At 40.0% G+C, this 23,190-nt stretch overlaps 1 protein-coding gene across 2 annotated transcripts in view; it reads right to left on the bottom strand.

The window, feature by feature from the left end:
* Positions 1-5,502: 5,502 nt before the first annotated feature.
* Positions 5,503-23,190, bottom strand: part of LOC118561818 (neuroligin-4, Y-linked) — a 71,929-nt gene continuing 54,241 nt past the window's right edge. For both annotated transcript variants that reach the window (XM_036134063.1, XM_036134062.1), the window contains 2 exons: positions 15,150-15,335; positions 5,503-7,186 (listed from right to left, as the gene is read on the bottom strand). In XM_036134063.1, the coding sequence (XP_035989956.1) occupies positions 6,393-7,186; positions 15,150-15,335 (980 nt within the window). In that variant the 3' untranslated portion in view covers positions 5,503-6,392. The remainder of the gene's footprint in view (positions 7,187-15,149; positions 15,336-23,190) is intronic.

Below are 23,190 nucleotides of genomic sequence, written 5' to 3'. Positions count from 1 at the left end.
GATCCAAATGGAAACAGCGAGAAAATCCTTTTATCAAATCCAGCACCTCGGCAGCACCAGGAGAGGGATTTAATGTGTTTTATTAACCTCCACTTGATCTCTGTGATTCACTGACTAATCACTTAATAGCTAATCATAGCAAAAATATTTCTTGACACCATGTCCCCAAATTCCAGGTTTGAAAATGAATATTAAATTTTGTATGCCTGTGAAGATTCTCAGTCATCCAGGTCATGGTTATTCCAAAAAAAGTAAAAAAACAAAACAACTGGACTTTCTTCCGAACTTTGAAGACATTTCGCTTCCTATCCGGGAAGCTTTCTCAATTTACATTACTCCAGACTTTTTGAATTGAGAAGCTGCTCGTCACTTCCTGTTTGCGGTTAAAGCTCCGTTGAGCTATGACTCCGTTCAGTCCCTTAGCTCTTAGCAGTAATGATTTTATGGGATTCTTCATAAATAAAATTGATTCCATTAAAAATAAATAATTGGCATCCTCCCAAAAATGATTACCTTGTCCCTTAGTAAGTGGGGGCAGCGTTGGAGAACCTGCGCAGTGTCTGAACTGTTTACAAGCAGTAGCGCTTTCTGAGCTATCTAGCTTCATCTAAACCTTCTACCTGTATGTTAGACCCGATCCCAACCAAGTTGTTTAAAGACATATTCCCCTGATCAGTAGGCACTATTTAGACATGCATGATTAATCTATCCTTGGTAAATGGATATGTACCACAGGCTTTTAAAGTAGCTGTTATTAAAACCTTTACTTAAGAAACCATCTCTTGATCAAGATGAGTTAGTAAATTAATGACCTATATCTAATCTTCTTTTCTTATCTAAAAGTATTGAGAAAGTAGTTGCTAATCAACTTGTGAATATTTACAAGTAATGAGGAGTTTCAGTCAGGCTTCAGAGTTATCATAGCACTGCAACAGCTTTGGGTGAAGGTCACCAGTGGTATTCTCATGGCCTAGATAATGGACTTGTGGTCTATACTTGTCCTGTTAGATCTCAGTGCTGCATTTGACACAGTTCATCACAATATCTCCTACAAAGACTTGAGCATACTGTAGGGATTAAGGGGAAAGGAAAGATTAGGCTGGTTCCAGTTTGTTCATGTTAATAATAAATCTTCTTCAAACTCTAGGGTCACCTGTGGAGTACCACAGGGTTCAGTCTAATTCTCTTTACTATATATATATATGCTTCCGATCGGCAAAATTATCAGACAGCATGGGATTAATTTCCACTGTTATGCTGATGACACTCAGCTATATTTATCCATAAATCCTGATGAATCCATTCAAGTACTTCAACTGCAGTCATGTCTTGATGACATCAAAAGCTGGATGACTTTAAATTCCCTGCACTTAAATTCTGACAGAAGTTGTAATCTTTGAACCAGTCCTCAAAAAATAAACTTCTTAATCAACCACTTAATCTGGATGGCATTAACTTGGCCTCTGGTAATAAAGTAAAAACTCTTGCTGTTATTTTCGACCAAGACATGTCATTTAAATCCCATATTAAACAGGTTTCAAGAGTTTCCTTTTTTCACCTCAGGAATATCGCCAAAATTAGAAACATTCTGTTTAGGGGTGATGCTGAAAAACTAGTCCATGCATTTGTTAATTAAAGGCTGGACTATTGTAATTCTTTACTATCAGGAAGTCCACAAAATGCAGTTCAAAGTCTTCAGCTGATCCAAAATGCTGCAGCAAGAGTTGTGATGAAAATCAACAAGAGGTATCATGTTTCTCCAATTTTAGCTTCCTTCCATTGGCTTACTGTTAAATCAAGAATAGAATTTAAAATTCTTCTTTTAACGTATAAAGCCCTTAATAATCAAGCTCCATCATATATCAGAACTCTGATTACCCCGTATGTTCCTAACAGAGCACTTCACTCTCAGACTGCAGGTCTGCTGGTGGTTCCTAGAGTCTCTAAAAGTAGAATGGGAGGCAGATCATTTAGTTATCAGGCTCCTCTCCTGTGGAATCAACTCCCAGTTTTTGTCCGTGAGGCAGACACCCTGTCTACTTTTAAGACTAATCTTAAAACTTTCCTTTTTGACAAAGCTTATAGGTAGAGTGGGGTTATAGAGTTACAGTTTTGCATTGCTTGTCGTCATTTCAGCTTTTAACTTTTTGTTTTCTCTCTTTTTTCTACACCTGGTCTGACGTTCTGTCAGCTGTGACATCATCCAGGGAAGACAGATCACCCGCTATTACCATCTAATGTAGAACAGATTACTGGATCAATGTGTGCATCTGTGCTTTTTTCTGTCTTGTTGTGTCTCTGCTCTGTCTTCTGTAACCCCCAGTCGGTCGAGGCAGATGACCGTTCATACTGAGCCCGGTTCTGCTGGAGGTTTTCCTACCCATTGATGGGGAGTTTTTCTTTCCGCTGTCGCTTCATGCTTGCTCAGTATGAGGGATTGCTGCAAAGCCATGGACAATGCAGACGACTCTCCCTGTAGCTCTACGCTTCTCCAGGAGTGAATCCTGCTTGTCGGGACTTTGAAGCAATTAACTGTTTCCCTTATATAGGGACATTTTTGACCAATCTGTATAATATGATTGAATTTGACTTTGTAAAGTGCCTTGAGATGACATGTTTCATGAATTGGCGCTATATAAATAAAATTGAATTGAATTGGATTGAAAGCTTTCGAGATAGGAAATGAAACATCTTATAACTTCAGAAAAAAAGTCCAGTTTGTTTTTTACTTTTTTGGAATATTAAATTCTATTTTAGCCAACATTTAGCAAGTAATATCATTCATCGAGAGGCTTCTGGAGCTCTGATTTAATAGACATCTCATTGTCTGCTTAAGTTAGACCTTACATTGCCTAGGCTGTCTTAGAAAACTTCAGTTTTTCCATTTTAGAAATACAACTTCTCAACTTGCATTGAAGTATTAGGAGGTGTAACATTCAACAAGAGTTGTAAGATTCCCTGCGTGTATCAGGACTTAATAAAAACTCAACAGCTCCTAAAAATGATTTAAATCTAACCTCAAGTCAAACATGAAAAAAGATAAGTCCACCCCATGGTTCAACGGCTTGCAGAAGGGCTTTTGAAACTTGAAATCAATGTTTTCTGTATTAGTTCATCAGTCAGGCCACTTGTGTCATTTCTTCCCTAAGCAATGAGGCTCTTATAGCCTCACGTCTGACTCTATAATCCTTAAACACCTCTTCTTTGGTCTCATCTTTGTCCAGAAGTATTGTCTTCATTCAGATGCAGTTTTGTAATCCTAGGTCATGCTGTTAGATTTTGCTTTTTTCTAGAGAGAAGAGGCTTTCCCCTTCAACCCTTTTTTTAAAGAATAAAAAGAGCCCTTCTTGTCCAGTCTTTTGGCCTTTAGCATGCTAGTTGTGATTCCCAACCATGGTCCTCAAGCACCCCTGTCCTGCATGTTTTAAGTGTCTTCTTGTTGCCACGCACATGACTTAAATGAATGGATGATTAAGAGGCTGCAATACTTGAAGGCTGCAGAGGAGGTCATGCAGTTCTTTGAATCAGGTGATATGGAACAGAGACATGTCAGCTACGGAGAGATCCAGCAGGTACCTTAGATTTTTTGCTATGAGAAAGTTGTTTAGAGATGGTCTCATGGCGCTTTCTAGGATGATGGGCATCAGCAAATTGTCTGACTTATGTTCCTGCTGATGTCTTTCCTTCTAGGTATTGTGTTAACACAACTGCAGGCTGCAGATAAGCAAACTGCCAAAACTGCTGATAATCAGTCAATCAAGTGCATTTGATTAGCAGCACCTGGCTGCAGCATTCCCTTTTATTTACACACAATATTTTTATATATATATATATATATATATATATATATATATATATATATATATATATATATATATATATATAGCTGCACAGAAATGTATTAAATGAATGAATAAGCAAACTTATATTTAAAAGGATTTAAACGTGTCAGTAATTTACCGTATGCATCATGGGATAACTACATGTTTAAATTCAATAGACCCCTTGCATCTGACGTCACAGTCACGTGATCGGGGGTGCGCGCCTCCATCTTGGTGGGCACGCTAGCCTGACAGCCCGTCTACTACATGACAAAACGGGTGATTTAGAGCGTACTTTTAGTTAGTTATTTTTGGAATCTAAGCAATGCTTACGACTTGTTGTGCTCCCGGTTGCACAGAGAGGCATTCCAAATCGTTGGATGTACGTTTCTGTCGTTTACCAAAGGATGAGGAAAGAAGAAAGAAATTGATATTTTCAATGAAAAGAGCGCAGGCAGACACTCCCAATGGACTGGGGGAGCCAACATACTACGAGAGAATTTGCAGTCTACACTTCATCTCCGGTAAATACAACTTAATTCGGCTCTATTCATTGTTCTACTTAAATAGCGGCGGAGGGGAGGTGGCGATCGCTACACGAGCCGGAGAAGCGGCCCGTGTAGCGATCGCTACAGCAGCCGCTGCTGTCTGAAGCAGCAGACAGCGGCGGCTCTCCGGCCCGTGTAGCGATCGCAACACGGGCCGGAGAGCCGCCGCTGTCTGGAGCAGCAGGAAGCGGGTGCTGCTCCAGACAGCGGCGGCTGCGGCGGCTGCTGTACCGATCGCTACACGGGCCGGAGAGCCGCTGTTGCTGCTGTAGCCGCCGCTGTCTGGAGCAGCACCCGCTTCCTGCTGCTCCAGACAGCGGCGGCCCTCCGGCCAGTGTAACGATCGCCACCTCCCCTCCGCCTGTTCACGGGCGCTAGTACTTCTGTGTTTACGCTGCAATGTCGCCGACACCCCCACCCATTTTAACAAGACAAAAACACCTAAATAATCCGTAGAGAGTGATGTTTTTTTTTTAACCTACCGGGCGGGTCTTCCTTTCTGCTTTGTGCTGTTGCACAAACATGTCTGAACATCCATCCATCCATTTTCTGACCGCTTAATCCCTCATGGCGTCGCGGGCGTTTGCTGGAGCCTTTTTCCAGATAAAAAAATAATTGCAGCCGTCCAGTGGTTTCAGGGGCTTTCGTGCTCTCTTGTCCGTACTGGCCTGCGTGTTTATAAAGCAGCTGTGTCGCGGTACGAAACCCTCGGCCAGCATTTCACAGACTCGCTCCGTCCCTTCAGGCTTTTGCTGTGTGGATCTGGCAATCTGATCCCATCAACCATCAACTTACTCTTAAAACGATCTTGTGATACGTTATCTAAAGAAGAAAAATACCTGGAGAACTCGTCATTTCGTCAAATGGCGTGCCAACCAATATGGCCGCCACGCAAGGGGTTCTGGGTAACGGAGTCACGTGGTTGCAAGGGGTCTATTACTAATGAAAATCATCACGTGTTAAAGTCGTGTACAACTTGTTTCAGTGTTGGTTTGTGCTTCCGTCCATCGTGAAATAACTTGTTAACCTTGGCCTTTTAAACAGATTTGTCAAATTAAATCATACTTTAGGAGCGCCAGTCCTAACCACAACCTGACCATGAATTCGAGAAGTGCCACAATTTAATAAAATTAAAATAATAATATATCATATATTAATACAAAATGTAAAAAACAGATACATTGAATTAGCTAAATATATATTATGATTAAATAAAGCAATAATAAACATATTTTATTTTTACTGTCAAGAATTTACTTTATCATATAACATACTTTATTTTTTTTTCTTTATTTGTTCACATTTTTATTGAAATGATCCCCTATTAAACTATTTATTGTATGACCCATTTTCTCAATCACCATGGTGATCTGCTTTTTTTTTTTTAGCATATCCTGCTGGAAGATTTTGTTTTATTGATCGCAAAAATGGACAGAGAAATGTACCTGGACATTCTCGATGAGAATCCGAAAATGAAATGGGAGTGGGTATTTCAGCAAGAAAATGATCCCAAACAGTCAGTTGGTTTCAGAAAGACAAAATGAAGATACCAGAGCAACACAGTCAATCAGCTGATATGAATCCAATTGAAACCGTATCAAAAATCTGAAGAGCAGAGGTAGAACAAGAGGCCTCTCCAGAGTCTTTAAATTTGAAGACAGTTTGTGTGGAAGAATAACTCAAAATTGCACCTGACTGAATCAATGCAGCTAGTTTTTTGATATGGCAGACGTCTTGAAGCTGTCAGTATCAAAACAGGATTTTCTACCAAGTATCAAGTTAGTTCAAGCAAACCTCTTCAATCATATTTTTCCTGTAGTAAATATATATGGAAGAACATAACATATAACCAGAGGCTGGATATTGTAAAGGGTACCACATGTGTAACATGTGTACGAAGAACAAAGGTGACTTGTAGTGGAAATGGATTTTTTTTCTTCCTTTTTTGACAATGATGAAGAGTTGTTTATAGTAAATCACAGTGACAATGGGCAAAAAAGAAGAACGTAACAAAACATAATCCTTACCCTGTTTTGGCAAAATTAGTCCAGTAGGTCATGACGACTGCACTCAGCATCACATCATTCTTTGAAAAGTTGCAGTTAAAAAGATCCGTGGGGCCAATCATGGGGATCCCAAACACATACGGCACCTCGTCACCGTGGGCGGAATCCGCCCAGCTGGGCTTCATGTCACTTTGACAGTGGTGGTAAAAAGCATAGAAGTAGGTGGGTGAGCCGTACTGGGCATGGAGGTCGGCCGTGGCCACAGCTGGTGCCACCCACTGGTGGTCAGTGAAGAGTGCCACGAGGGTCTTGCGACGGGTTTCTGGATTTTCCTTGTCTGCCCAGTCAGTGTACATGAATTTGATGGTCTCCCGCAGGGTGTCCTTTCCCTCTGGGTAGCCATAGAGATGATCCACAAAGTCTGACACTGCAAAGTCAAAATCGTTGGCAGACACGCCATCCTCACTGTCCACAATGCCATCAACAAACTTGAACCCCTCTCCCTGGTTGACCCCCAGCATAATGTCGTAGTTTAGGAACTCCCCTTGCTCCATGAGAATCTGTGGGTCATCTGGGATCACATCTCCATCAATTACAGGCCCAAAAGCAATGTGATACTTTGCAGGCGTGACGTACTGCTCAATCAGCTCCTTGTAGTTTTTCTTTTGCAGGCACTCCACCAGGTCGATGGTGTCCAGCATGTTGCAGCCCACCTTCTCAGCGAGGGATCGGGTGTACTTTGCAGGCTGGTAATTGACGGCCCAGCTGGACAGCGCTGTCCCACTCTGGATGATGGCTTTCTGGAACAGATCTGAGATGGACACGAGTTTCAGTTAAACAGAATGGCAGTGTTAAATAATGGCATTCTTCCTTTAGTGGCTACACACTTTGTCCTAAAGGATGGACATGTGTAAAAATTTATCATTTGGTTGTTTCAGATGATTAGACAAACATAAAATTAGTAAAATAAGCATTTTTCAACCCAGTGTGGCCCTATTTCAAAAAGTAATTACCCTTAAACCTAATGACTGCGAGAGTCACCCTGGGTAGCAGCAACTTCCATAAATATAACCGTTAATGAGTCTTTCACATCACTGTAGAGGAACATCAGCCCCACTCTGCTTTGCAGAATGGTTTTGATTCAACCACATGGAAAGGTCTTTTGAGAATGAATAACCTGTTTGAGGTCATGCTACATTTAATTTAGATTTAAATTTTAACTTTCACGAGGACACTGCAAAATCTTAATTTTGGCGCTCTGGGCCATTTAGAGGTGAACTTGCTGATATGCTTCGGATCATTGTCCTTCTGCCTTATTGCCAATGTGGTGATGGCTGTCAAATTTCCACAATTTTATGTTTGTTATAGTGGGGGTGGGGGGTGGGGACGGGGGATGGGGGGTCTTTCTAGGAGTTTGGCAGCTGAGCCTCTCGTGAATAGACAGGGCCAAAATTAACTTTTTTTATGTTCTTAACACCCTGACAGCAAGAACAAATTGCTTGGTTCTTGCTGAATATGAAGCAGGCTTTAGATGTTTGGTTTTTTTTGCGTCTTCTGTGACCTTGTGGATAATTCAGGGTGGTCTTGGAGTAATTTTGGCAGTGGTAAAGATTTGTCTTATACTGCAAAGGTTCACAACTGTTCCATGTTTTCTTCATTTCTTAATGTAGTTCTGTGCAGTCCCAAAGCCGTAGAAATAATTTAAACAATGATAGATGTCAATGGCCTCTTTTACAAACTATTTCTTTCAAAAACCCACAAAGGCAAACTATCTCTATGCTCCCTGCAAGTAGAGATGCCGATCCCCCACATAGCTTTGAGTGAACAAATAATATAAATGACAATGCAGGACAACAGGATGTGTGGAGCAGCATTTATGTCAGAAGCACCATTGCTTCTGAGCTCTCCCCCTACCCCCTACCTTTGTTGGCCAATTGAATGCTTGATTGAATTAATTTTCTATAGCTTACCTACTTAATCTGCTGGTCAAAAATAATTTTTCAAACTTGTATATGCTTGTCAACCCTGCTGCAGACTGGTCGCATAAACCAAATCCGATCCCTATATCACTAAATCAACCCCAAAGCCAGCTCGCATCTATAGAAGCCAGCCAATGCGTTACTGTTACGCAAGCTAGGAGCGATGACACTTAATGGCAGCCATGACTGCCAAGGATGTAACAACCTGTTATCCAGTTTTAGAGGGGAAATACTTATTCATATAGAAAAAGGGTGGTTTGAATAGCTTTATATAATTTAATGATAAAATATATATTTAAAACCGTTTTGGTATTTACTGGTATTTGGTAGATTAGACTAGGTTTGTCTGATATTAAAAGCTTTCTGATGAATGTGAAATATTGGAGAGAAATATTGAGAGAAGCAAAAAAGATGCAAACTAAACCAAAGAGCCGTCAGCAAGTGTTGTAGTCTCAGATTACTTGACATAGCTAATTTCTGGATGGCAAACTGGATTGAATGCAGACATTTCAACAGTTTTATTGTGCAATATTTTCTTACTATAGCTTGATGCGCTTCCAATCAGCAAATAGGTCACAATACATTCCGTCTTATTTTTCTTTTTGACAGTTCTATTTATATCCAAACACAGAATGGAGACTCAAGCAGGCTGATTTGAAAAGTATGTTTTCAGCACAGAGCCGGCATTTCCCAGAAGGCCTGTTTAGCTACCATGTGAGCTTTTACTGCCGCCGCTCTCAGTCTGATAGTGAGCTTCAGCTCCACCTCGACTCAGATGTTTACTTCAAAACAGCGCCCACAGAGTGACGGCGAGGTTTCATGACCCTGGCATGTTGATGCACAGGCTGATGATGCTGCTGTTTTCAAGGCAGATTTACAGCGGCTCTCCGACTGACAGAAGCGAATGCAACAAGCCACATTACATTTCTCTGTGATGTACTATGCAGAAAATAAAGGCTTCCTTGCAGGGCATGGGGTGTTTGTTTACGACCGCAGCCCTGAGTACTTCCCCTTCAGAGCATCCAGACTGTTATCTAGATGTAAAGTAAGCCGTTTCTGCTCCTGCAACTACACGACGCAGAAAAATAAAACAGATCCAAACACTGCAGCACAACAAACACTATTGTTCTCTTTGATCTTCTTCTCCAGGCTCTTGCCCCTTTGGATTACTTTTAAAACGAAGCCAACAGACTTTTACCTGCTATATCAAAAACTTAAATTGGTACAAGAGGGATTTGTTTGTTTTTTTCCACAAAGCCTCCGATCTAGAAGGTAAAATAGATTAAATGCAACGGTTAGGTAGATTTAAAAGATCTCCTCTTTAAAACACAACACAATCCATTTAATCCATTCTCAAGGTTCTGGACTCATTCAATTAAAAATAGAAACACTTTCCTGAATAAAACATGAATATACTGTTGAAATCATATATTTTTATCCATACTATAGACAGAAGCCACAGGGCCTTTTTTCCTTGCTGTCTGATATTAAACCTGGATAAAACGTTTCCTGTTTGAGGTCAGTCAGGATTGCCAACATTATTTCCATTAGCTAAATATTAGGATAATGACAGCTTTTGATAAGACCTTTTTATTTATTTTTTTACCATTGATGGGAACCATTCGTTCCCATCCATGTCCTCATTATTTAGTAGAACTGCCTTTTAAACAAAAAACTAAATTGCTGGTATTCTGGAAAACACTGTCCATTAATGTTCACTGAGGGGTTGTGATGGACCCTCCAGAACATGGACTTTGTTGTCCTTCAGCCTCTTTGTAACTAATATCATTGTATGCTGAGGAACATTGTTCTGTAGGAAGACACAATTGTATCCAAGCTTTAAGTTTGTGGCTGATGTCCTGAGATTTTGATTCAATATTTGCACATAGTGCTCTGTACTCATGATGCATCTGTTTTGTTACGTGCACCAGTTCCATTAGCAGCAAAACAACCCCACAGTATGATACTGTCACCTTCACAAATACTACTTACAGCATGAATGCTGAGGTCAGGTTTTTAGGTTTATATCCAGACGCTGTGTTGAGCTGAGCTCCAAAGGAAGCAGCAGTGGTAAGACACATAAACTTCTGGAGTGGAAACAACTTAGAGAATTTCTTTTTTTAAAATTGTCCGAAACAGCAGAGCTTCACAATAAATAAGAAACATGTGTCTTGTTTGCAAGATTTAAAGTTGTAACAAACACTATATTAGTACTCTTCTCATAAATATAAATATTACTGCTGTCATGTTACCACAGGCTGTGGTGTGGTGAGCTCGTCCTTATTCCATGTAGTTCACAAAATAGTAAATAATTTGGACATTAAAACTGTATTGTTGATTAACTGTTTTTCTTTTTAATTCTATTATAAGCTCAAGCACTCATGTATTAAATAAATGAAATAATATGAGTATGATTGTTTTTAATGAAATAAATGTGTTAGAATCTTTATGCATAGACAGACTGAAAGGAGAAGCATGTCTGAACATGTTCATTGAAGGATGTGAGGCTAGCCTGTACTTGGTAGTAAAGGCTGTTGAACGAAAGGCCATAGATGAAGCTTGTTGACTGGAATTGGCCCCGAATGAGGAAGAGCCTATTGCTCACACCAACGGTTTTCAAAGCACATAAAAAACAGGTTTGGCCGCTCAGGACTCAGTCCTCATCACAGAAGACAAGTCACACAAAGCAGAAGAAAGAAGAAAGTCAGGATGGAGATTCAAGTTGTGAGCCTTTGTGAGCAGGACATCTTCAGAGCGTTGCTCTGATGTCCAGAGGAGGAAAGTCAACTCCTTTACACAAGAAACAGGGTCACCTTAGGATTCTATCTGTGGAATGGGTCAGTCTGCTTCCCAACATTTGGGATTTTTGTATTTGCTTGATTCCGCTGTTACTAATTCTCAGCTAAAGCATACTAATTAAAGAAGCATATAAAAATTATATTAGACTTTGTGGACATTCGATTTATCGAGTCGCTTTTTTATTGAGTTCTTTAAGGGTTGTAAAACAGACGCTGCATGGTTCTAGAAATATTTAGAAGGTCTTCAAAGGTTGCCTGTAGCCAAACTTCATAAACAACATCCTTGAAACATTCTGACTTTCTAAAACTTAACCAGTCCAATAACAAGTGTAGGTAAAAATGTAGGTTTAACTTAGGCGGTGGACAGGAAATAGATGGCCTCAGACTACTAGGTTGCCATACTTGTCTACTGGGTGAAAAAAGGTGTGGCCTTAGGAGGGACGTGGTTAGTAGATCGGATGTGTCGTAATTATCTAGCTAGGAAGGTCTCATAGGAACTCTAAACAGGGTAATATTCACTAGGTTAAGAGATCTTTAGAACCCTAGCTAGTTATAGCTTTAACCTAAAATACAGAAGGATGAAGGAGGGGGTTTAGTTCAAGTCCAACAACAACACCACTACAACTCTCCCTGCTGTTTGGGCACCAGGGCAATGTACATGGTGCTTCTCTAGATATTTGAAAGGAAATGGCCTTCAACTTTATCAATGTCTTCAGGAAAAAAATAATTTCTTATTGTATTTGATTTATTAAAATGCCCTGCAGCTAAGGTGTATACTGTTAATCTTGTTATCTGTGGAGAACAAAAGATAAGTAAAACCAGTAAAATAATAATATTTGAAAGATGTAAAACATCTTTTTGACAGAATTCAGAACATACTGTTACCTATAAATTTATTCTATGCCCTGATGATTAGATGCTTCATCTAAACCTTCTACCTGTATGTTAGACCCAATCCCAACCAAGTTGTTTAAGGAGGTATTCCCTCTGATCAGTGGTCCTATTTTAGACATGATTAATCTATCCTTGGTAAATGGATATGTACCACAGGCTTTTAAAGTAGCTGTTATTAAACCTTTACTTAAGAAACCATCTCTTGATCAAGATGAGTTAGTAAATTACAGACCTATATCTAATCTTCTTTTCTTATCTAAAATTCTTGAGAAAGTAGTTGCTAATCAACTATGTGAACATTTACAAAGTAATGACCTACTTGAGGAGTTTCAGTCAGGCTTCAGAGCTCATCATAGCACTGAAACAGCTCTGGTGAAGGTCACCAATGATATTCTCATGGCCTCAGATAATGGACTTGTGTCTATACTTGTCCTGTTAGATCTCAGTGCTGCATTTGATACAGTTGATCACAATATTCTCCTACAAAGACTTGAGCATACTGTAGGGATTAAGGGAAAAGCATTAGGCTGGTTTAAATCTTATCTGTCGGACAGATTCCAGTTTGTTCATGTTAATAATAAATCTTCTTCAAACTCTAGGGTCACTTGTGGAGTACCACAGGGTTCAGTCCTTGGACCAATTCTATTTACTATATATATGCTTCCCATTGGCAAAATTATCAGACAGCATGGGATTAATTTCCACTGTTATGCTGATGACACTCAGCTATATTTATCCATAAATCCTGATGAATCCAATCAGTTACTTCGACTGCAGTCATGTCTTGATGACATCAAAAGCTGGATGACTTTAAATTTCCTGCATTTAAATTCTGACAAGACAGAAGTTGTAATCTTTGGGCCAGAGTCTTCAAAAAATAAAGTTCTTAATCAATCCCTTAATCTGGATGGCATTAACTTGGCCTCTGGTAATAAAGTTAAAAATCTTGGTGTTGTTTTCGACCAAGACATGTCATTTAAATCCCATGTTAAACAGGTTTCCAGAGTTTCCTTTTTTCACCTCCGGAATATCGCCAAAATTAGAAACATTCTGTCCAGGAGTGATGCTGAAAAACTAGTCCATGCATTTGTTACTTCAAGGCTGGACTATTGTAATTCTTTACTATCAGGAAGTCCACAAAATGCAGTTCGAAGTCTTCAGCTGATTCAAAATGCTGCGGCAAGAGTTCTGATGAAAATCAACAAGAGGGATCATATGTCTCCAATTTTAGCTTCCCTTCATTGGCTTCCTGTTAAATCAAGAATAGAATTTAAAATTCTCCTTCTAACGTATAAAGCCCTTAATAATCAAGCTCCATCATATATCAGAGCTCTGATTACCCCGTATGTTCCTAACAGAGCACTTCGCTCTCAGACTGCAGGTCTGCTGGTGGTTCCTAGAGTCTCTAAAAGTAGAATGGGAGGCAGATCCTTTAGCTATCAGGCTCCTCTCCTGTGGAACCAACTCCCAGTTTTGGTCCGTGAGGCAGACACCCTATCTATTTTTAAGACTAATGTTAAAACTTTCCTTTTTGACAAAGCTTATAGTTAGAGTGGCTCATACCCTGAGCTATCTCTATAGTTGTGCTGTGATAGGCTTAGGCTGCTGGAGGACATCAGGGTCTAATTTTCTCACTCTACTGATTTCTACTGTTCTTCAGTCTACTGTTCTCCAGTTTTGCATTGTATTACATTGAAATGACTGTCGTCATTTCAGCTTTTAACTTTTTGCTCTCTCTCTTTTTCTTCATAGTAGGTACACCTGGTCTGGCGTTCTGTTAACTGTGACATCATCCAGAGAAGACGGCTCACCCGCTACTTCCATCTAATGTAGAACAGATTACTAGATCAATGTGTGCTTCTGTGCTTTTTTTGTCTCTCTTGTTGTGTCTCTGTTCTGTCTTCTGTAACCCCAGTCGGTCGAGGCAGATGACCGTTCATACTGAGCCCGGTTCTGCCGGAGGTTTTTCCTTCCCGTTAATGGGTGGTTTTTCTTCCCACTGTCGCTTCATGCTTGCTCAGTATGAGGGATTGCAGCAAAGCCATGTACAATGCAGATGACTCTTCCTGTGGCTCTACGCTTCCCCAGGAGTGAATGCTGCTTGTCGGGACTTTGATGCAATCAACTGGTTTCCTTATATAGGACATTTTTGACCAATCTGTATAATCTGACCCAATCTGTATAATATGATTGAACTTGATTTTGTAAAGTGCCTTGAGATGACATGTTTCATGATTTGGCGCTATATAAATAAAATTGAATTGAATTGAATTGATGTGTTGGTTTAATGAATAACTTTAAGTCACGGATTTTTGATTGTTTGAAATATTTTCTTTTAATTTTAAATATTAAATATTATTTACGTGATATCGATATATCATTCTCCTGTTGACTCTGACTGCTTATCTGTTTTTTTTTTTCAGAATCAGAAATACTTTAATAATCCCAGAGGGAAATTACTGTTTCAGTACAACCGCCATCACATACATCACAAATATTACAGGGGGAGACGAGGCCATGCTGCCAAGGACATCGCTTACACGGTGCCCACAGGGCGCTGCCATTACTCTGTGGAAAGATAGGGGCCACAATAGAGGGAGGAAAAAACACATATTTCAAACTTTATCCTAATACAGAATACCGTTTGAGATATCAAAAGGCTCGGCACGAGAAGCACAAATAAGACGAGACACATAAAAGCAGAAAGGTTAACATTGGAGACTAGTCGCATGTAAGTTCATGTTTTTGTGAGCATCAGTTATGTGTGTCTGTTTGGGTGAAGTGTTGATATTTCTGTGAACACTCTCCAGAGGCCAATTTTTCTTATGTGTTTATGTGATCAAGTTTTTTTCATTACCAGAGTTTTATCAAATCTTGCAATTTTCTAAAGGCTGTGGCATAAGATATTTAAAAAGTCTCAGCGTTTGGCGCCCTGAGGCAGCATCTGTCCATACCACTAAGCAAAACCTTTATGCTTTTTATAGATGTTTGTGCTCTGCAACTCTGTATAAGTAGGGTGAAAAAATGCAGATTCAAAAGTCAGCTCTGATTTCATATGTAAATGTTGCTGTGCTTTGAGATGGAAATTCATAGCAAAACTTACCTTCTGAGTAATGCGACAGGCAGAGCAGGCTGACGCACGACGCTCCAGCCCCCGAGCCAAAAATGGTCACTCTTTTCGGGTCCCCTTTGAAGGCATGGATGTTTTCTTTGATCCACCTGAGAGCCTGAATCTGATCCAGAAGACCGTAGTTGCCCTTGGCTGCTTGGTCACCTGTGCTTAGAAAACCTGAAACGATGATAATAAAGAAAAAGATGAATAGATGTTATTTGTTTTAGCACTCAGTGATAGGTTAAAGCTTTTAATGTTTGTGATATTTGCAAAAAAATAGTTATTTTTCTGGTGATTGGAACACCCTGTAAACAAGAGCTAAACAGTTTAATATAGCGATTGAATAACTTAATGTAAGCTATAAGCTCTTTAGTAATACTGGCTGGCTCTTTTTAGTCATGGTAAAAAAAATATTTTCAACTATCAATCTATCAATCTAATATTGGGGGAGAGTATTTAAACCATTGCTGTCCCCATGTGATCTAACAGATGCTGGTGATCCAATGGATCTGAGGACTTGGGGGATAACAGTGTGTGTTCTCACAATGCGTGGAAAAAAAGACATCGGCAATCACCTGGAGAAGCATTTTTTTGCACATTTATTGGCAAAAGATATAAGGCTGTGGGTGACTGTGGCTTGATGGGTTGAGTAGTTGTCTTACAATCAGAAGGTTGTGGGTTCAATTCCAGCTTCCCCTTGCCACATGTCAATGTGCCCCTGGGCAAGGCACTTAACCTAACCCCAAGTTGCCTACCGAGCTGCGTCTCAGTGTATAAATGTGTGCGTGTTAGTGAGAGCGACTGGGTGAATGTGGCTATAGTGTACAGCGCTTTGGGTGGTCAGCATGACTGGAAAAGCGCTATATAAGTTCAGTCCATTTACCATAATCTATATCTCAAAGTTTTTTAAAGGAGAAGTCCAGTCAACAAGGAAAGATCAGTGGATCATTAGCTATACCACGTCCGTGGTGATTTAATGAATTTAGCGTTAATCAATAAGAAAATAAAAGCATAAGTTTGTCGTCTCGATCACCATATTTGGGCAATAATGACCACCCGACATCACATCCTGTGACGTAATGTTGCGGTAAGGCACTCCGCTCTACAAGTTAATTCAATAGGAACTGTTGTACACAGCTGCGATCAACAACAACTATTCTGGATTTCGAGAGGACTTCACCATTGAAATTCAAGAGCGCTATTGTTGAAGCAACAATGCCCATGTGCATGGCAGTTGGATGTTCCAATACATCGGGTAAAAGTGAAAAAAAAAAACATTAGTTTTGCAATTCATGATCCACCACAGGCTCTTGTTGGATTGCCTACTTGAAGAGGGAGGATTTACCATCGAACGTCTGGCCAGTGAAAAAACAATTCATCTATAGCCAACATTTCAAAGATGAATGTCTTCAAGATGACATGAGAGCGAGAATTTTCGGTAGGTTTTTCTTTTTTATAATGTAGAATTTGCCGGGACATTTGTTTACCCGACTAGAGGGGCGGAGTGATACGACACACTTGGAAAGAATGCTCACTGTTGCGAAGCCCACTTATTTTATGCGAGTTTGGTCTTCTTTTTTCTAAAGTTGCTTGCTTTGTGAGTTGCGGGGTGCAGTTTTTTGGGCTTGTTTCTGAAAGTGAAGTCGCTTGTTCACGCTCTAAACTAAGTGACGCTGAACTATTATTTGTTGTCTTTTTATGCCTTTAAAATGTAAAATTAGTATTACTTTAAACTGAAATGCTTAATAACATGTCTATCTTTGTTTAAGAGGTTAAAACATTTTTTTGCCATGAAAACAGATATTTATTTACAAGGGGACAGATTGGGACATTGGGACTTGCTCAACAGCCGATCCAGCAATCTGAAGTCACAAACGGGAAGTGGCAGTTCTGTTCTTCACCAAGATGGATGCCTCCATAAAAGCATATTCAATTGGAAATTACTCTTAATTAAAAAGCTTATCATTTTTTGAACAGTATGTAATAATTTTATATTTAAAGTACTTTCAGCAGTTTGAATTCTGATTTTGACAGGGACTTCTCATTTAAATCACCCAACATACACTGAGAATTATTATTCACATGCAGAATATGTCTTCTCTGGTGTTTACATCCTAGCAGATTCACCTAATGGTCAGACCATGCAATGCTTATAAAAATGGCTTAAAGCGATTGAGCTCCAAACACTGGATTTCCATCTCTCTAATGTTGGATTTTTTATGTTTAGCCCATTGGTTCTGTCTATATTGAGGGTAAACACTGAAAGTAACCTAATTAGCCCATTTGATTATACCTAAACTTTTTTCAGCTGCCTTTAGTCCTTATCTATGTGGTGTTTTATGCCAGTTTTATGTAGTTTAGATGGAAGTCAACATTGTCTTTTCAATAACCATTCAACAAAACTTTCCTAGGTGCCCAGGTTTCAGTAAAGATGTTGACCAATAAAGTTCATGATAATTGAGTTAGAGATGGTTTGATTGAAATTTGTCAACAGGACAATAGGTAAATGGTAGGTAGTTATTTTGATTTTGCATATATTTCTAATGTAGGTATCAATAAACAAAGGAATTGGGGACATCTATCCATTTTTGAGTGTGGGATCAAAATACTGATTGTATAAGGAAATCAAATATACCACATCTAGAGCAAGAGGACTGAAAAATATAAGAACCAACATATCACAGCCCAGTCAAAGTCCAAATCGCAATCTGATTGAACTGCAGGGCCAAATATCTACAAACCTCAATGACCTCAAGCAATGTTGTAGTAAAATGTGGGTCAAAATTCACCCACAAACATGCCATTGACTAATACAGTATAATTTTACTGAGAGTTATTGCTGCCAACAGTAGTTCAACAAGCTGTTTAATGTTTTTTTTTTTCCATTGGCAATTATCGATAAAATCATAAATTTTATGAATAATATGTTTGAAATAAATGAATGGAAATGGGAAATGACGCTTGTATGGACAAGGACTGATTTAATAGAAGTTTGACTCTATTTAACTGCAATAAAAAAACTCTGAGCTAAAGCCACCTGAGTCAAAGGCTTCTAATTCCCTTTTATTAAATTTATAAACACCCAGAAACCTTTCAAGAATTATTTTTCATGCAATAAAGTAGTTCCGGACAAAATAAATAGCTTCCTACAATTTAAACAATCCTTCCCAGACTGATGTCACTGAATTTGTTTCTCATCTGTTCTTGAAGATGTTAGATGGACAGTGCATGATGATACATTTCTGTTTAAGATTGTTTAGCCTATTTCATGTTATCAGACAGGTTCTGTTTCAATAATTTCAGGCCCGGGGGAAGATGAACCCAGCTCTGCATCATCATCTGAAGACAGCTTTTTGTGCTGACTCAGTTTAACCGCCTCTGACATTAACAATTTGAAGGTCTAAAACATTTAACTGCGATCTTAAAAAAAAAAAAAAAAAAAAACGGTAATAAGACAAAGCCTTTATAGGATGAACTATTTGTTTTTATCTTCACTGTATAAATCGCAAAGCTACCTTTGTACTTCATCACACCTCGTCTGAGTGGCTCTATAATGACATGTAAGACAATAAAATGTGGTAATACACATGCTGTCTGGCTGTTCCAAGTATCAACAGCCAAGTGGGGAAGTATGCTAATTTAATTGTACCCATTGCACCAGAAAAGGTTGCCCAGTAGGCACCCCAGCCAGGCTGACTGGCCAAGCAGCAGCCTCATCATTCCAAAAACTTGTTAACAAATTAGCAAATACCACTAAACCCATTAAGTGGCTTTCTAAATCGTACCACAGAGGGTTCCTGGCTGCACCTCCCTGCCAAGCCTGGCAGCGACAGCCGGTCGCTGTGAGCTAACCAAGACCGAGGAAGTGTAAATGACAAATGGAATGAAAATGACTTTGCAAGAATGCAGGGAAGAAGGAAAATAGGTAGCCTGTGGCTCTTTGATACACCACAGATCTAGTTTGTCATGGTGAGATGGAGGGAATGATGGGACGAGGAGGGCAAGGGTGGGGGGGATTAAAGGCTGATGGCATCCTCCTAGACCCTGCAGGATGGCCCTGAAGCTGCTCTCCCCTTCAAGACCCCTTTCAGCCCCCCTCAGACTTTCATTTCGCTGCTCTCTTTTTCTCTTCCTTCACATCCCTCACCTCAAAGGAGCCAAAGAGAGAAGCATGCTTAGAGGCACTCCTCAGGAGGTGTGAAGATTAGTCAAAGATTCATTTCAAAGCAGCATGTTCTCGAAATAGACTACTCGTATAACTGTCTGCTGCCACAGACATCCCAAAGAAAACCATTAAGCAAAGGGGATCAAAAAACAGTACACATAACCTTTATACGGAGATTCGACTCGTTTTAATCAGCGTCAAATATGTACACATTTACCTAAATGTTTAAATAAGTGGTTTTGAAAGGTACAGAATGTCTTTTAAACCATTTCTGCCTCAATTTATCGACAATTTGTTAAAAAAATATATTTATTTTTTACATTTTTGTCATCACGCAGAGGCTAAATTATGTCGAGACGGGTTGTTCAAATATTGCACATGTAAAAGATTTATATGTTGGTATTTAATATGCAGATGAGCTAAATTAGGTATCATTGGATATAACTCTGACTGCTAGATGACAGTAAAATGATCACAATATGATCCATGGTATGAAATAGTTTCAGGCTAATTTGCTTAATTTGACATGACCAAGGCTCATTTACTTCTAGTTGGTGATTGGCTACTGCTGGTACTTCCTTTTTGCGGCAAAAATAGAAAGAATTTGGCAGCACTAATTGGACTGACAAAAATCAAATGGGAAGTTCAAGAAACCCAGTGAAGATTTATGAGTAGCATTCATAGATTCAAGCTAGAATGTTCAGAAGGGCATTTGGAGAACATTTTGTAACAAATACTGATTCCAAAGTCATGAGTCAAAAACAGCTGTATATAAATTATTTATACATAGTTTTCACCTGCAGATAATATAGGAGTGGTAGAGATTCATGGAAACAACCCAGAAACCACCAAGTCTAAAGCCTATGATGTCTACCAAGGGGAAACGGCTTGGACACCAGTAAAGACAATGCATTTTTCTGGACTGAGAGGGTGACAAACAAGAAAGACCAACTGCTGGGAATGGTATTGGCACTACAATGCTGCAGGGCTTTTGCAATGCTAGTGGTCCTGGTGCACTGCACATTCAATAATTAAACATAAGTACCATTAGATTTTACCAGTTCCCCTTAAACCACCAGAAACACACAATATGGTTATGGAGTACTAATAATTTTTGAAATGGCTAACATTAAGCTTCTGGAAGAGTATTCACAATCCTCCTTGTGTTAAATGGTAAATGGCTTGTACTTGTATAGCGTTTTAACTAGTCTTGACGACCTCCAAAGTGCTTCACACTACAGTTCAGTCATTCACCCATTCACACACACATTCACACCCTGACGGTGGTGAGCTATGTAAGTAGCTACAGCTGCCCTGGGGCACACTGACAGAGGCGAGGCTGCCATGCACCGGCGCCACCGGGCCCTCTGACCACCACCAGCAGGCAATGCGGGTAAAGTGTCTTGCCCAAGGACACAATGACATAGACAGTCAGTGTGGGGGATTGAACCGGCAACCCGCCAATTGCAAGACGAACTCCCTAACCTCTGTGCCACGTCGCCCCTGATCATGTTGAAAATATAATTAGAACAGATTCTGCATCAATAAACCAGTTCATTGTTATTGTTTTGATGCGGGTTTGTTGCACATGCGCGCCGGACTGGTAGGCAAAAGGCGAACACAATGGCGAACGCAAACAGAGAAACTGACGAGTTCTCCACGTATTTTTCTTCTTTAGATAACGTATCACAAGATCGTTTTAAGAGTAAGTTGATGGTTGATGGTATCAAATTGCCAGATCCACACAGCAAAAGCCTGAAGGGACAGAGCGAGTCTGTGAAATGCTGGCCAAGTGTTCAGTACCGCGACATATACAGCTACCTTATAAACACGCAGGCCAGTACACACGAGAGAGCACGAAAGCCATGAAACCACTGGACGGCTACAATTATTTTATATCGGGACATGTGCACCAGCAACCCCTGGGACCCCATGAGGGATTAAGCGGGTCAGAAAATGGATGTATGGATAGATGTTCAGACATGTTTGTGTAACAGCAGAAAGCGGAGTCGGACACATGCCGCGGAATGCTCCATCGCTAACATCAGCTCCCCGGGTCTCCACTTGTTTAAATTAGCAGTTCATCATGCTGAAAGCTATGGGCTGATTAAGACAAGTGCTGATGAGATTTAATAAAGTACTTAAAATGCAATAGAAAATAAATAATACTCACTTTCATAATGTGTATTTGAAGTGGGATCTGAGTGCAGACAGGAAGGTGGGACAGGCATTGTGATGGTTTATTACTAATGACAGAAAACTTACAGCAGAAACACAAGGACAACAGAACATGATGAGTGAACAGAGTCACAGACAGCAAAACGAGGAGAAAAATGGTGAATAATTGAAGGATCCAGTGGAGAAAAATTATCAACAGGTACTTAAAGTCTAACTCTTGGACTGAATGTATTTTTACGCAGATGCATTCAAATAGTCAGCAGAGAAAAGAAATGTATATTATATGTGAATTATGTGCGCCGTTTGGAAGTAATTTCGATAAAACTTGCTGTATAAGCGAAAGAGCCCGAACATTCTTCCATCGGGCTGTTTTGGAAAGTGACGTCACAAATAGAACGAGTACCGTGCATCCGGCTGCTAACACTACGACTTTCGCTACCGATTTATTCAATTTAATGAATAACTCTTACTCTACGTACAAAAATGTAATAAAAAAAATGTCTGATACATCTACAAACTCCACCTCAAGCATCGGCGACTCCGATACCAAATATATATACAAAGAAACGGAGTTTGAACAAGGTGAACCTGAGGAGACTATATCTAACGCTGCCCAAGACATAGAGCCCATGCTCCATTGTAAGTACCCCTCAAAATCCTCTCTCGTGAAGTGTGAATTGCATAAAACACTTTTGTCACTGCCGGCAATCCAGTCCTTTTGCGTTTCTTTTACGAATTTATCCCATTTCTTTTGATCCTTCGGCCAAGTATGTAGCGCTACTTTCCGGCCTGCACTATACCGCGGTGAAGTTGGTTTGACATTGGCTCTGACATTGGCACTGACTCCGCAGAGCTTGAATGTCCAATGTCAAACCAACTTCACCGCGGTCTGCACTACAGCCACCAACTACGCACCTAGAAGGCATTTTATTGTGGACTTAGTTCGGCGATTTTTTTTAATATACGTACATGTACAATGTATGCAAACCCTCTGGCATGAGTCTGTGAAAAGGATTAATAGGACAAAAACACTGAAATAATCCTTAGTGAACAATGTTTGTTTTAACCTACCGGGCGGGTCGTCCTCTCTGCTGAAGCGCTGTGTGTCCGACTCCGCTTTCTGATGTTACACAAACATGTCTGAACGTCCATCCATCCATTTTCTCACCCGCTTAATCCCTTATGGGGTTGCAGGGGTTGCTGATGTCTATGTCCTGATATAAAATAATTGTAGCCGTCCAGTGGTTTCATGCTTCCATGCTCTCTCGTGTGTACTGGCCTGGCGTGTTTATAAGGCATCTATATATGTCGCCATACGGAACCCTTGGCCAGCATTTCACAGACTCGCTCCATCCCTTCAGGCTTTTGCTGTATAAATCTGGCAATCTGATACCATCAACTTACTCTTGAAACGATCTTGTGATACGTTATCCAAAGAAGAAAAATACATAGAGAACTCGTCAGTTTCCTCTGTTTGTGCCTGCTATGTGTTCGCCTTCTGCCTTCCAGTCCGGCGCACATGCGCGGAAAAACCCGGATGAAAACAATAGCAGTGAACTGGTCTATAAGCGACACAACAGCCACCAACTACGCACCTAGAAGGCATTTTATTGTGGACTTAGTTTGGCGATTTTTTTTAAAAGCGCTTGCTCAAAGTAGACGTGGATCAGCAGATTTGGTGTGTGAAAG

Source organism: Fundulus heteroclitus, unplaced genomic scaffold (assembly GCF_011125445.2).
Source record: "Fundulus heteroclitus isolate FHET01 unplaced genomic scaffold, MU-UCD_Fhet_4.1 scaffold_73, whole genome shotgun sequence".
Classification (NCBI taxonomy): domain Eukaryota; kingdom Metazoa; phylum Chordata; class Actinopteri; order Cyprinodontiformes; family Fundulidae; genus Fundulus; species Fundulus heteroclitus.
The sequence above is the reverse complement of the archived record's forward strand: the minus strand, read 5'-3'. Positions and strand labels throughout refer to the sequence as shown.